This window comes from Opisthocomus hoazin, chromosome 11 (assembly GCF_030867145.1).
Source record: "Opisthocomus hoazin isolate bOpiHoa1 chromosome 11, bOpiHoa1.hap1, whole genome shotgun sequence".
NCBI lineage: Eukaryota > Metazoa > Chordata > Aves > Opisthocomiformes > Opisthocomidae > Opisthocomus > Opisthocomus hoazin.
This window is the reverse complement of record NC_134424.1, coordinates 8300720-8315920: the sequence shown is the minus strand read 5'-3', so window position 1 is coordinate 8315920 and position 15201 is coordinate 8300720. Positions and strand designations below refer to the sequence as shown.

General features: G+C 55.8%; 1 protein-coding gene across 3 annotated transcripts in view; it reads right to left on the bottom strand.

Moving 5' to 3' along the window:
• Window positions 1-283: 283 nt before the first annotated feature.
• Window positions 284-15201, bottom strand: part of PRICKLE2 (prickle planar cell polarity protein 2) — a 111777-nt gene continuing 96859 nt past the window's right edge. For all 3 annotated transcript variants that reach the window (XM_075432524.1, XM_075432526.1, XM_075432525.1), the window contains 2 exons: window positions 13144-14007; window positions 284-2812 (listed from right to left, as the gene is read on the bottom strand). In XM_075432524.1, the coding sequence (XP_075288639.1) occupies window positions 1944-2812; window positions 13144-14007 (1733 nt within the window). In that variant the 3' untranslated portion in view covers window positions 284-1943. The remainder of the gene's footprint in view (window positions 2813-13143; window positions 14008-15201) is intronic.

Genomic DNA, 15201 nt, shown 5'->3' with positions numbered 1-15201 from the left:
CTTGGTGAAGACTTGGCTTTTTTAACACCAACAAATGGGTCTGGGCCACCAACCCCGGGGAAGGGGCATGGTGTGCAGGAGACACGCCTCTGCCAGCTCTCCCTGCCCACTGGAACCGCCTCAGGGACGGGGCTGAGCTGGTTCTCGTGCTCTCACTGCAAGACCAGCTGAATGAAAATCCAGTTTCCGACTCACAGTTAACCAACACTCCTTAAGAGCAAAAAACATACACAAGACGCTGCCCTTTGGATGAATACTTCCATTTATTCCAACTGGAAAAAACATGTTTTTTTTTAAATATACTTAAGTGTCATTTTTTTTTTCTTTTCTTTTTAAAGGAATAATAATTATCACATTGTCCTTTACAAACAACAAAAATATTCCTAGCAATAGTCTGTGGTATGGAGACGTCCATCTTTAAGATTTTTCTGCATCTGCTGCTTTGAGCTGGCAACGGGGCATCCCCGTGCGCCCAAGGGTGCCGGCCCTGCCGCCGGGCCCCCCTCCCCGGGGCGCGGGGCCGCAGGGCACCCCGAGATGCTGGCAGCGCCTGGGGCGAGGGCGATGCAGCCGGTGAAGCCTCCCAGCCCTCCTGTGCCTCAAAGCCCGGCTTTATCTTCACACCCCCAGGCGCCAGCCCGCACCTCTGGGTGCTGAGAGCCCCTTCCGCAAACCCGCTCCGGCTCGGGAAGCACCGGGACGACCCGGCATTGGCTTGCGGGGACCAGCGGCCTCGGAGGGACGAGGGCATCTCGCCGGGGCAGGACCCGGCCCGCGGGGAGCAGTTTGCAGTCGTTCTCTTACGTGTTAGGCAGTAGGCAATATTGAGACTTCCACTTGGTAATGAACAGCAGTTAACACAACCCAGGAGACTAGAGCACCATAAGACAAGTCTATACTCAAAACAACGTCATGCTGACATCACACAATTGCACCATTTACACTTTTATTTACTCCAAATAATAGTTCAACGTTTAGTAACTTCAGCGTTCTCTACAGAGGTGTAAAATTCCTTCTCCGGCTTTGGTCATTTACAACGTTGCAGACATTTGGTAGTTCTGTTCTTTCCTATTTAATAATAATAATAATACTAAAAAAGTCCCTTTTGCAGCTGTCAGGATTCCTACATCTGATTGATGGAGCGTACCTGAAAATCACAGGCGTGAGCAGACTTCAAAATGCCACCGAGGCCTCTTCAAGATTTAATGAATCAGAAAATGTTCTCTTTATTTACCAGGAATGAAACAAAAAACCAGAGAAAATAGTTTTTAAAAAAAAACCAAACTCAAACCAAATGACAACTCAAACTGTCACGGATATGCTTATGAAATTTGACGATGAAATGGAAAAGGGGGTCCAAAGTACTGCTTGGTTAGCTCTGGCTGAAAACAATTCTGAATGTGCATGCATTTTCCCAGTGACTCCTAAGATATAGAAATTCCTCTGATATTACAAAATACAAAAATATTTTCTCCAAACTCTCATTTACATTGCATTTACAACAATCACGGAAATAACTTAGGCTCCCACACTGTCCGAGAGAGGCAAATTACCTACCAACGTGGCTAATGGAAAACAAAAACGTGGTGGAAAGCAAAAGCTACCGGCAAACTGATGCTGAGAGTCAGCAGTGGTAACCAAAAGGTACGGACAAACAGAACTGAAACGGGCGGCAGTATTCGGGAGGAAGAGGAAAAACTACTGGGTAAATATTACAGGCTAAAGTGAACTTTTTTCATTTTTTTTCTCCAAAGTAAGATGTGCAAAATATATTCACTGTGCCCAGGATTATGACTATTTATAGAAGCCAGTCTACAACCTGCTTACAAATCCCTACTCTTCGCGTCTTTTTCGTTACAATAAAAGCGCTTACATATTCTAAAACAGTGCAAGTTTGTGAGTTAATTTACATTCTCCCAAGGTGCCTGGCAAGGATGATGCCATTAGGATATGATACAGTTTTTGCTCTTCTGTCTTTTCCGGCTGTGCAACTGTCCCCTGCCACCCAGCGTGGAAGACTTGGGCATGCTGTACGAGCCGTACTTGTGCAGGAGCTCCTCGCTGGTCACGTACCGCAGGCGGGCGGGCTGGGGAATCGGCTCCCCGAGGAAATAGCCGTCGTTGTCGGACTCCGAAGAGGAGGAGCAGGTGGAGCACCAGTCGTATTCGGCGAAGTAGGGCCCCCACCTCTCGCCCAAGTGGTTCTGCAAGGCGAGATCCGACACCGTCCGGGGACAGTGGCCGTAGGCATCCCTGCGGGGACCCTGCTCCACCGTCTCCCTGCAGCTCCTCTGGTGCATGAACTGGTCGTAGTCTTCCCTGGCTCGCAGCGAGGGTCTCTCCTTCAGCCGGCAGCACTGCTCGCTGGTGAGGTGCAGGGCGTTATCCGACCGGGAACGCCGAGACCGCCGGGGCCGGTGCGGGCGGTAATGCCGGTCATCGTCCCGGAGGTTAGTTCGCCGGCGCGTGCGCTCGCTCATGGGGGCATGCCTCGAGCCCTCCTGCACCCCCAGCTTGCCCACGGGCACCCCGCTGCCGTAGTCGAAGCTCTGGTGCATCCGCCCGTGCGACGGCCGCTCGCGGTACCCGAGGGGGCTGGCGAGGTCGTGCAGGTTCGGCTCCATGTCCTGGTACTGCTGCACCGACAGCAGGCTGCGGACCGACTCGGCGCTTCGAAATTGCACGGAGGAGTTCAGCGTCCCCATGTTGCTCATCTTCTCCGAGACGTTCATGCCCGAGTCTTTGCTCAGGTCAGGCATCGAGAACCTGGAAAGGTGCTCCTGGCGCTTGGCTCCACCATCTGCGGAGAGGCCTTTGCAGGGAAAGGGGAAAGGAAGGAAAAGAGAGTTAAGAAAGGAACTTTCTATCGGCAGAGATGCAGGGAGAAGGCTGGGCTTGGCCCGAGACTTTTGTGTTAAAAAATAACTCGGTGGTTTAGATGCTGTCCTGAAGAGCTCTTCAAGAGGATGATTTTTTTTTTTTTTTTAAGGAGCAGGCAGTTCCTCCTTTGGGGAAATCGCACCAATTTAAGGCGTTTTGAGTTGGACTCCAAGTTGCTTTTCATGACTTCCTTCCCCATATGTCTACGCTGTCTGCGACTTGATAGGAATAACTAGCGATGCCAGTGAGAAATTATGTGTCAGAGGTAACCTGAGGCCTCCCGCACGCCGAGAAAACTAGGGTGCCATGATCTGGCACCCACACCTTGTGCAACAACGACATTTTTTTAAAGGACTGAACAATGTCAGGGGCAGCTGAAAACAGAGCCACTGACTAATTCAGGCTTGTCATCATGCTGCAGCACACAGGTCCCCAGAATGACACCTGCGGGGGGACTGAAGAGGCAGCCTTGGCCACGTGCATGCAGTCGGGTTTTCCAGGAGGTGAGGAAATCCCCGAGCCCCAGAGGGTCTGCTGGAGCTCCCAAAAAGCAGCGGGACAGCAGGAGGGTCAGGCTATCCCTGCAGCTATCCAGGGAGCTGCACGTGGGCAGGAACCAGGAACATCAGCTCCAGCCTGATGGGCTGCCCTGCTCGGGAAGGTGGCCCACCGGGTCTCTCCCATGTGCCAGCCAGCCCTAAGCCCCTGCAAGGTGCTCTCCCCCAGCCCTGAGCTCCTGCAAGGTGCTTTCCCCCGGCCCTGAGTCCCTGCAAGGTGCTTTCCTCCAGCCCTGAGCCCCTGCAAGGCGCTTTCCCCCAGCCCAGAAAGCCTTCACCCGGCAGCAGAGAAGTGGGGTGTCTGCTCAGCACCTGCCCATCAACAAGAAACCCAGCGCACCCCACATCGTCCTGGTCCCTGGCCTGTTCCCTGGGTGTTTTCTATCTGTTTTCTGACTATCTCCATGTTGGCTTGACAACCGGCAGCAGTCGGCGCTTGCACTGCAAGCTCAGGACAACATGTTTCACAAGCTATTTCAAAGGAAATCCGTTTCATCCCAAATCAAATGCAGAGTGTTTGCCTTGGCGCTCTTCTCCCTGCCCCTCTCCGACAGCCTCCCCACACGCAGGGAGCCGTGCACCATCAGCAGGATTTTCAACATGACGCACGGCCCTTATGCAATCACTGAGAATTTACGACTTTGTAAATGAATTTAAAAAAACAACCACCCAACCCACAATTCAAGAATAAACTTCTTTTCCCCTTCACAAAAGCCACTTACATTTCACTGAGAGCTCAGCTCCTCCGGCATCAGCCGCTGCCTGCCAAACCCGAACGAGAGCAAGGGCTGCCGCCACGAACCCCGCTCACCAGCCGCTGCAGGGTTGCTTCGGGCTCAGCCTTAAACAGATCAACAGATCCTGCAAAGGTGGGCAAGGTTTTTCCAAACCCTGCCCTGGGTGGCACCAGGGAGAGCTTTGGCACTTGAGCACCAGCCACTGCTGGGTCTCGCGTGGTTTGGCTTTGCTCCCCGAGTCCCAGCCGCCGCAGCCGTTTCTTTCTGCTCCTTTGCTCTCCTGCCGTTAGTGGGGATGTTTCTGGGGTTTATGATTACAGAGGAAGGTAGAGCGAAGGCGATCCCCGAGCACCGCAGGAAAAGGGAGAGGCTGGGTTAAAAAAAAAAAGTTAAAGCCATGTTTTGTTTTGAAAAGGACACGCTTTTGAAGCCAGCTTCATGCCTTTTTTTTTCTTAAGCCACGCTGATCTCGAGTGAGCTAACCCAGCCCTGCTGACCACCCTTTGGAACCAGCTCCCTGTCCCCTCCGAGGACCTGCTCGCCACCGCTTGTGACACTGGGCACCGCTCCCCGTGTCCCTCCTGTGCCACCGTGGAGCAGCCCAGCAGCCCCCCGCGAGGGAAAAGCAGCTCGGTGACACCGGCAAAGACCTCCCGAAATGCCAGAGTAACAGTGGGATTGCCGGTGGAGCTGATCCGAACGTGAACCACGGCCGCTGACAGCTGAGCGTGGCCTTCATCAGATCCGCCAGACAACAGCTGAAGCCGAAGGACACGAGCCCGCGGTGCCATTTACGCACCCCTTCGCTCAGAGAACCGGCGCGGCTCCGCAGGGAGGACGCGCAGCGGCAGCGCGGTGCAGCGATGCGGCTCCCGCAGCGTCGGCACATCGGTTTGGGCAGCGTCGTTTGGAAGGGGCTGACCGCGTCCCGCCTGGCGGGGACAAGGGGTGACCCGGTGCTCTGCTCCCGGTGCACGGCCACCCTCCTCGGGCAGCGCCGGCGGTCGCGGCTCCCTCGGCCACCGCCATCTCTCCCCTCCGGTCCCGCCTGCAGCCACAATGAAAAGCATCTGGGGAGAGGCTGCTGGAGAGGCAGAGCCAGTGCTTCGCAGGTTTAGTTTATGCAGGCTGGGGGTCTCCAGCCCGTTGCAGGCACCCCCAGCAGACCCCGTGTTGCTTTGCCTTGTCCTCTTCGAAGCGCTGGTCAGCACAGAGGGAAGCAATTTCAGCTGAGGAGCCTGCAATACACGTACGGCTCACGCTCGGAGCGAAGGTTTAATCAGTGATTATTAGGTCCAGGGGACATTTCTGGCTGTTCGTTCAGCCGGCCTGATTGTAATTAAGCACACACATTTTAAGACCTTGAATCGCTGGGAAAATGTGGACTGTAAGAGGAATCCAGCACGGAGCAGGTACACCGCCACCGCTCAGGGCACGACGGAGCCCGTGCTCGGGAGACTGCAGCAAAGCCACCCCGAGACCCAGCGGCTTCATTTCTCCAGATGACAGAGTGGGAAACGCTCCTTGCTGAGGGCCCAATGCATCTTCCCAGGCAGACCTGGCAGGCTGCACGTGCACAAGCCTCTTCTAGGAGCCATGCTGGCAAGTGACCCAGCAAGCAGAGTGGCCAGGGGCCAGGGAGAGCTTGTTTTATCTGCTCACGGTGGCAGCGGAGGGTTTCTTCTGCTCACTCAGGAGCAAGGCTGTGCTGTTACAGCATCACTGAAGGCACTGCGAGCTCTGCTCAGCTCTTACGGTGCTGGAGCAGGTATCAGGTCAAGGATGCAACTTCTAACCAACATGAAACACAAAGGTACCTCCAGGCTTAACTTCACATTTACACCGATGCATGGGTTCGGCCCAGATGAGTCTTTCAAAGCTCACAAAATGATCCTGCCCCTCTCTGCAGAGCCACAAAACCTCAGCAAGGCGCAGCGGGAGCAAGCCAGGAGCGCTCCAGCCTGACCGCAGTGAGTTCAGAGGACAGCAGTAACCATTTGTCTAAAAAATCTCATCTAGAAAACATGACCTACCAATAAAGTTTGAAAGAGCAGGGGTTGTTTAGTCTAGAGAAGACAAGGCTGAAGGGGATATAATAACAGCCTTCAAACATGGAAAAAAATGCTTGTGAAGAGGAAAGGAATACGTTACTCTCCAGGTCTGCTGAACTCCTGCAAGGAAAACTTCAGCTTGGAGAAGAAAACTCTTCGTGTGCAGTCAGAGCAGCAGATGGCTGGGGCAGGCTCCGGGTCTCCGGCCCCGCGCTGCCCTGCACGGGGTGCAGGCGGCACCGAGCCTCCTCTCCCGCGGTCACCAGCAGAGCTGCACCCGCACACTGACGCCCCATCTTCTTGAATCACCGGTATTTCCTTACAGCTGCTGCAGTTCCCTCTTAATGAAGTGTTCCATCTGGGAACACAGCTAACCACCCCAGCGAGCCCTAAGCTGGCAGAAAGAGCGTGTGACGGGACACCCCACCATGCAGCGGTGGGTTTTTTCCCCTCCCGAGGCCACCCAGGGTAGCGGGAGCCCTGTACCGGCCCACGGTGCCAGCCGGTTGCTACGGCAGCACCGAGCCCTTCCCAAGGGTGCAAACCCCAGGGATGAGGTGCCGACCCCACCAGACTTTCCTTCTGCAAAAAGATGCTCTGAGACACCGAGCGCATCCGTCGGCGCCTGTCCCGGAGGGACAGGGAGAGGTGGCACCGGCTGCTGCCGGACCGGAGCCAGCACCGCAGTGCACGTGGGCACAGCAGGTTATTTCGCCACCGTTCTCCGCTGCGTGGGGCTGCCAGGCTCAGTATTTCACCCTGGAGCCATGGAAACGCACGCCTTTCGGAGGAGCACCAGCGAAAGCTGTGGCTCGTCTGCAGGCGTTCGGTATCAAACTCGAGCTGGCCGCAGCGCCGGGAACACAACGTGGGTTTCTGGTTAACATTCAGGTTTGCTAAGAGCGTGCTGTATGGTCCCCTCTGGAGTCCCTCCCCACCCCTGAGAAGAACCATGCTGAACCCATAAAACATTCCCAAGGGAAATAACAATGGAGATAGCAAAGCGATGGCACACAGATGATTCCTCGTGAGCATCACCCCTACAACCTTGCCACAACAAAGCACTTGGAGGCCCTTGAATCTCACTGCCTGCTCTGCTAAACCGGGGCTGCAGGTTGCATTAATTATGAATTATTAAACCACTCGGCAAGTGACAGCAGAGGGGCTGCAGAGAGCACGTACGCGGGGTGTGAAGCCGGGAATGAAGCCCCTGTTGAGAGAAAGCAGCTCCCAGCCCCCATCACATTAAACTCCCCGCGAAGGTGGGCGCACAGGGGTGAGCCCCACCGCAGGGACAGCATCGTCTGCTTCACCCCGGCGGGGAATGCGAACTGCCCCGCCTTGGGACACTGCCAACAAACAGGGCTATGCTGGCGCCCGCTTCTTGTCTCAACGGCCAAGCTCTTTTCAGTGGTGCCCAGAGACAGGACAAGGGGCAATGGGCACAAACTGAGGCACAGGAAGTTCCGTCTGAACATGAGGAAGAACTTCTTCCCTCTGAGGGTGACGGAGCCCTGGCACAGGCTGCCCAGAGAGGCTGTGGAGTCTCCTTCTCTGGAGATATTCAAGACCCGCCTGGACAAGGTCCTGTGCAGCCTGCTCTGGGTAACCCTGCTTCGGCAGGGGGGTTGGACTAGATGACCCACAGAGGTCCCTTCCAACCCCGACCATTCTGTGATTCTGTGATTCATCCCAGTGTACGCAGATACCTGTGCACCGCCGTCCTCGCCACCCCAGCCCCGTGTAGCTGCCTGCCAGCACCAAACCCCTGCGCCCAGCCCTGGTGGCCAGCGTTGAAGTGCCGCTGTAGAGGCACTGGAGGGGACGGTGCGGCATCTCTGGTGCCCAGCACCCGCTGCCAGAGCATCCTCTTGCCCAGAGCACCAGGCAGGCACATCCTCGCCACCCCTGAAACAGGGTTTATTTCGAGTTCAGTCCCAAGAACTACAAAGGAACTTCAGGAGAAACAGCCTGCCCGGGGCTTTGTTTATAGCTCAGCCTTGTCTCACTTCTGAGCGACCTCGGGGTGTGCAGAAATAAAGCAGAACCCTCATGTAAGTGGAAATCGTGGAAAGTAAACAATTCGGGGGAAAGCAGAGCGCTCGGCCAGGCGGGTGGCGGTGCCGGCAGCCTCCCACGGCGTGGCCCCGCGTGCCATCCCAAAAGCGTCCCACCCCACCCGTCCCTTCGCCTGGCTCGCTGAAACAAGTCCCTACACGGGTGCTGCCTGGGAAAGGAGTTGGGATTTAACCTGGAAACATCCCCGTAACCCTCTTCAGGGGCACCACCAGCTCCCGCGCCCTCCCCAGCCAAGGCAGGATGCCCAGCACGCCGGGTCCGGGACGATGTGCTGCTTCTCCCCCCCGACAACATCTCCTGCCAGAAGTCCATCTCGGTTCTCCCTCTGGTTTGGTCGCTACCCCACCGTGCTTTGGCACGTCCACGTGTGACACCGAAGGGGTGAAGGCATGCGTGCAGCCGGCCCCCACGGCAAGCACGCCAAACCTCCCACCGCTGAGCAGCAAAAGGCGGGCGAGGGGCAGCAGAAACATTCCTGGCAATTTTATAATGTTTCCGCATTGGCCCTTTGGGAAGGAAAACCTCTATCTTCACTTCTTAGGTTCTGAAATGACCCAGCTTGGCTTGGGCAATGTTATACCTGGGTCTCAAAATTGCAAGAATTCCCCCCAGGGATCCCAACTTCCAACTCAGAAGCAGCTTTATGCTGCCCGTGTCTGTGGGGAAGAGCATGGCGGGAGCATGCTGGAGAGCTGGGAGCCTCCTGTTTCTTAGAAAAAGTCAAGAACAGCCAATGTGTCATGTTCTGGCTTGCGTAACTCGGCCGAAGCGCCCGGAGCAGCCACCCGCTCCAGCCCAGGGGGGAGAGGAGCACTGGTGGGATCCCGTGCCGCTGAGGACATGGGGATGGGGACCAGCACCCGGACCCCGCTCGCCCCTCGCCGCCATCCCTGAGGGCGTTCAGCTGCTGCTGCCAAGCCCTCGGTGCAGGGGAGGAGGGGCCATTGAGTGCTTCTTGGAAAATACACCCCGGCCCTGAGAAACAGGGCTTTGGGCTTTTTCCTTCCCTACCCGCAGCCTTCAGCCCCTCCTCAGGCAGAGGAAGACGAGGGGACTGGAGACAGACGATGCCGTCGGGTCACTCTGCAACTCGGACACACACAGGGATCAGCACTGACCCACATGCACATTCATGCCTTTTTTTCTCTCTGCTTTCTGGGTATATCGCAGTTGTTGTTTCAACAAGCTCTCTGGGGCCTCTGGGCATCTCACAACACAGACGACAGGAGAAACGTGTGCCATACGTGTGAAACCACATCCCACCCTGCAACGCACCACCTCAACATCTTTTTTTTCCCTGGATTTAAGCCTGTGACAGATGAGGCTGTTACCCTCACTCAAATTAATTTTCTCCAGGAATACTTAAAACCCGTTTCTCCTTTGGCATACAACAGTGTCACCGTTCAACACGACTTCTCCCTCCAGAGCACTCCTGCTCTCTGCAAGCTGCACACAAAGAGGCTGTTCCCAGAGAGTAACATTTAGCCCGCAGGTACCTTCTTAAGTGGGCTATTTGACCAGCTGGCGTTTCGTGGAAGTGACTGCTTGGCATCAGCAGAGATCAGCTCTTGATTTCCAGTTCAGCTGCTAGGCACACACAGCGCCTGTAAAACCTTTCTAGAGGGGAAGGCAAGCACACGCCGAGCCAGGCAGAGCACAGGCAGTGGGAGCAGGGCTGTGATGGACCCAGTACATCCTCTGGGAAGTGATTAACCTCTGGCAGGATCAGGCTCCTCCTCAGGAGAAAAGCTTCCTGGACAAACTCCATCTTAGCATCGTCCCGATTGCTTAACGAAGGGAGTTATAGGGTAAACATTGCTACAGCATCCACTGTTTCGCATTGTTGCTAATGCCATAAAAAAAGGCAAAAGCAGCCAAAGGAAATACAATACAAAGATAATATAAAATCAGCAAAAAATGAGCTCTCTCTTGGAAAACGTGTTGGGAAATATCTTTTGCTCTTTGCCTTTCCATCTAATGGCCACGTTGGGCAGGAGGAGGACCCAGCCTTCAAGAAGAAGATGGAGCGGATCGGTGTCTGTCATAAGCTTTGGTTGATGGCGGAGAAGGGATTTTCAAACAGAAACGTGTGAGGAAAGGAGAGATGCCCCACCACCAGCAGGAAACTCTGCCCTTTGCCAGCAGATGTGGTTAAATCGCATTGGCATTATGGCAATCGCCCAAGCACGAACCAAAGGACGGCAGAGATGCTCCCATCTAATTCAAACCCCAAACAAAGCACAAGGAAGGTCACGGCTACCGCTGGCACCGCGGCTACTGCCCACGGCGAGACTGCAGAGCACAGCCGAGCACTTCAGGGGCCAGAGCCCAGCATTAACACGGTGTCACGCCTCTTCACCAACCCATGAGGAACTGGCTTTGAAGCGATTAAGTCGAACCTGGATGGTAAAGTGAAAACCTGGGGCCTTGCAGGAGATGTGGGGTCATGCAGGTCTTGACCCTCCCAGTGGGTGACAGCCCTGCCTGGCACCGAACGCGTTACAGATATTATAGGGGCAGCATCTGTTCACAGGAAGCCAGAGGACGGGGACTACCGCTGCACACCTCACAAGTTATCTGCTTTTACTGAAGTCTCTGGCTAATTAGTAGTTAAGTCGTAATAGAAACATCACAGCAAGATCTGCTGCCAGGGAGGGACCAGCTTTTAACGTGTGCTCTGCAGGTCAGGGACTGTTTGCCCTTCAGCTCCCTATAAAAAAAGAACGTTTTCAGCGATGCTATAAAATGTGAGGTGGATGTGGTGCCGATTATTTCGTTTTATAAGGTGGAGCAACCGTGCAGCGTGAGGTAGCTCCAAGTGACCTTGTACCTGGATGCCCGGGAGACTCTTGCAAAGCAGAGCTGGGGTGCGCAGGGCAGAGGGCACGGGGCGAGCTGGACCCCGGGCTTTGCGCTGCGGGCAGCTTCATGGGGAGAAGCTCCCCCGCAGACCTTGGCCAGGCCACCGAATCTCCCTGTCCTCAAAACGCTGCCAATTAAATGGGATAATAAACGTGTCCTCTCCATAATTGCATGCACAGCCCTGGGGGAGCTGTCTCTTACTGCCGCTGTGCCCCCCAGCTCACGCTGAGCCAGGTCCCAGAGCAAAGAACATTATTAGGTCTTACACATTAATAAAACTGTTATCACCTCACTCTGCAGAGGAACTGCTTAAATTCGTTGCAAGCCCCATCACGCTGAGCATCTGCTCCAGACAGCAGGAAAGAAGCGAGTCGTTAAGGCAGGCACTGCCCGTAAAGAAACTCGTACTTTGGTTACCTATGGAGGACGGATGCCTCTGGAAGATCTCCCTCCCAACATTTTAAAAAGGGGTTTTGAAAATGAAAGACAGAATGATTTTCACTCTCATACAAAGGCCTTGCCATGTCTCTCATCTCTCGACCTGTACCCCTGATAACTTGCTACCCTTCAGCTCCAAAGCACACGAGCGCTTCAGCATTCAGGGATTGCTCATCCGAACTCGGCGTTGCTCAAGACTCTTTGTACTGAGGGGGTTTACACAACAGTTTTCAGGAATACGAGCTCTGCTTTGGGAAACCTTGTTTCGGAGAGCAATTCCCAACTCCCTCACCATTTCACACCTATTTTTCCCCCGTGTACATCCGAGGCCGTTTGAGCAAAACCCTCTCCAGCTCACTAGCTTCTCCTCTGCCCCCCTGATTTACCACTCGCTCGTTAGGGAGATCCCGGCTGAGCACAGAGATCACTGCACATCTTGCCACAGGGCTGGCAACTTCCCTAAACAAACAGGAGCGGGGCGAGGAGGCACGGGCGTAGCAGAGCAAACCTGTCCGTCCAGGCAGGGCAGAGCCCAGAGCTCGGCTCCGGCAGCGCTCGGCTCTCCGGGGGCCCGGCGATGCTCGCCGGTGCATCCCCACCACCCGGTGCCAGCATCCTGCGGGAGGCTCTCGGGACCGGGTACCAAACACCTTGCTTGGCTGGAACGGGAAAAAGCTGGGGAGTGGCAAAGAAAAAGCCAGGCAGTATCTCTGGCGAGCAAACCAGGCTCAGTATTTTCTTTTCGGAGGAGTTTTCTGCTGAGGGACTCGGAAGCAAGCACTGGCTGTGCCGGACGAGCGCAGCCGTCCGATAACGCCAGGACGGCGTGGGCAGGGGGGGCTGAGCCTCCCCAGCGCCGGGCTGCGGACCAGAGCCCCGCTGCAGACACGTCCCTGCACGCACACCCATCCCCGCGGCCACATAATGAAACCCAAGCACGTTCGGGGTGAGAGGGCTGAGGAATGTTACCCTGGGATGCGCTCAGGAGAAACGGGCTCAGCCTGACGGGACAAGCATCTCGCCTGGCTTTTCCCTGCAGTCTCTACCAGAGGACTGGGGAAGAGGAGAAAAAAAGCTGTGCATAGACAGGGAGGGATTTCTTTTAATCTGTCACATGCAAAAGGAGTTGACTGGGCCTATTTCAAAGCATTTAAAAATATTTTAGCCCCCAAAGGCAGTCCTTCCAGTGCTGAGGGCTGGAATCTCCCTCTGCGTTAGCAGCTGGCCTTGATTTCCACCCCCTTGTCACAAAAGGGAGGATTAAAGAGCTTGAACACATTTGTTCTGAGCTACACGGCAGGGCCAGCCATCTAGAAAGCCCTGCACTTGGTGAAGAAGCAAGAGGGGTGAGATGGGGCCACCAGTCACACCAGGGCCGGGCAGGCAAGCCCGTGGCACCCAGCAGCGGTCCCCAAGCCGCGGGTCACCCCCGTGACAGGGAGACACCCGCCGTGGCACTGACCCGGAGGACAAGGGACCCCACGGCAGGGAGCAGGTCCTGGGGTGGCTGCAGGGTCACCAGCATGGGGGGGGACGTACCTGTTGCGTTGGAGAGCGCGAGGGACTCCATAGAGCCACGGGGAGTCTGCTCGGTGGGCGTCAGGTCCTCCGTGAACTTGAGGGTGTTGATGGGGTGCCGGGTGCGGCACTGCGGCGTCGGCATCCCACCTTCCTCCTCCTCTTCGTACTTGGGGACCTTGAGACTGCCTCTGGTCTCGGGGAAGCTCTGGTTGGACATGTCGCTGTAGCTCTCCTGCGAGCGAAGCCTCCCCGAGTAGTAGTCCTCTCTGCAGTCCTGGACGAAGCTGCCACCGTGGCTCTTCATCGCCAGCGAGGAGCTCCTCTTCGGGTTGCTGAAATGTTTCGCCCACAAATCCGGCTGCGAGCCCGGGACCTGACCGGGGTTATAGGAGGTCCTGATGTTGCACTGGCTGAGAAGCTGCAGGGGGCTTTGCGACTGACTTTGCTCCATTTTGCTCCCGTAGTGGTAGAGCTCGTCCCGGCTCCTCCACACGTGCTCCCTGTTGAGGCTCGGCGTCTGGCTGGCCAGGCTCAGCAAATCCATCTGCAGCGAGAGCGGGTCCACGTCGGTGGAGAGGCGGTTGGAGGTGACCTGCAGCTGGTTGCAGGGGCTGCGTGCCCCCTCCTCGCCCTTCCCCTTGTTTTTGCCGATCTTGGCGCTGCGGCGGGACTCCTTGGCTCGCGCGCTCTGGAAAGCCGAGTCGGAGGAGTCGGAGCCGTTGGGGTCATCACCGACGCTGCAGGCCCTGGAGCAGAAGATCTGCCCCTGCTTGGGCAGGAAGGGCCGTCCCAGCAGGGACTTCTTGCACTGCGCGCAGCAGAAGCAGGTCTCGGTGGCGTGCCAGTGCTGGCCATCGTACGTCATCTGGCCCTGGTCGATGCCTTGAGGGGGAAGACACACAGCGCCGGAGTTAGCCCACGTACGTCACTGCGTGCTGCACCTCACGCCTGCGTTCCCTGCGAGCGACACGCACCGGGGCTCGCTCGCGAAAGCCCCTCAGCAGGGTTTCTCCAATGCGTGAAGCCAAGCCCATGTCTAATTCCTTGCAGGATGCAAGCCTTTGCTCGGGAGTTACTCAACGCTGGGAAATGCAGCTGAACCGAGCCCCGAGCTATTTCACATTAAATGGGGATATTTCCGATCTTAAAGCAAAGGAATGCAAGAAGCTCTCCATAAAGTCCTTAAGTCAAAACAGTAATACGCTGCCTATTTAAAAAACCAAAAATCTCCAACCGAATCACAGCGAGGAATTTGTGCTGCCTTGGTCAAGTATGCAGCAGAGCAGATTGCATCCCTGTCCCTTGCTGCTACTGCAGCCCCATCCTAACTTTATTTTGGCTACTGGGGCCCCTTCTCCGAAAGGGATCAGACAGAGCTGGCCCCAGGGATCTGAGTGCACCCCCTCGCCTTGCACCCAGTCACATTTCCCGGGCTGTCCCTCGGGTGAAGGAATTGATACTGAGAACCTGCCCCTCGCCAGCGAAACCCCAGGGCTGCTCACAGCCACCGGCCAGAGCTGCTGCAGCACATGCGCAGCGCTCCCGGTCAGAGCCGTCAGCAAAGCTCCCCAGGTTTCAGTTATACCGTTTATTCGCCTGTTGAAGCTGCCACTCATGGCAAAAGCCCCCGTTACCTGAGAAACTGCCGGGCGCGGTGCGGGCTGGCCGGCTCGGCGGGGTGCTGCACCGCACGTGGGCACGGCACGGGCTCGCGCACCCACCGCAGCCGGGCCACCGCTGGACCACTGACGAAGGAACAGTACGTCAGCAGTCTGTTTTATCCCAAGCTAAATTTGCTTTAGTGTAATTAGGGTTTTTTTTTAATTCCCTTGTAACGAGTGAAATGTTTTTGTAAGTAGACTGGAGTGCTACGCTTGCGGACAAAAGAGAAAGACGGTGGGTGGGATTTTATCAGCTCCTTTTCCAATGCCCCAAAGCCATCTCGTCGAGGAAGAGCACAGCCTCCATACTCTGAGCCTTACAACTCTTCAGCAGGCGCTTACCTCTAATTTATGTGACTCTTAAGCACAACGCTCAGTGACAACTACAAGCAACTTGCAGCAATATGGCTGCAAT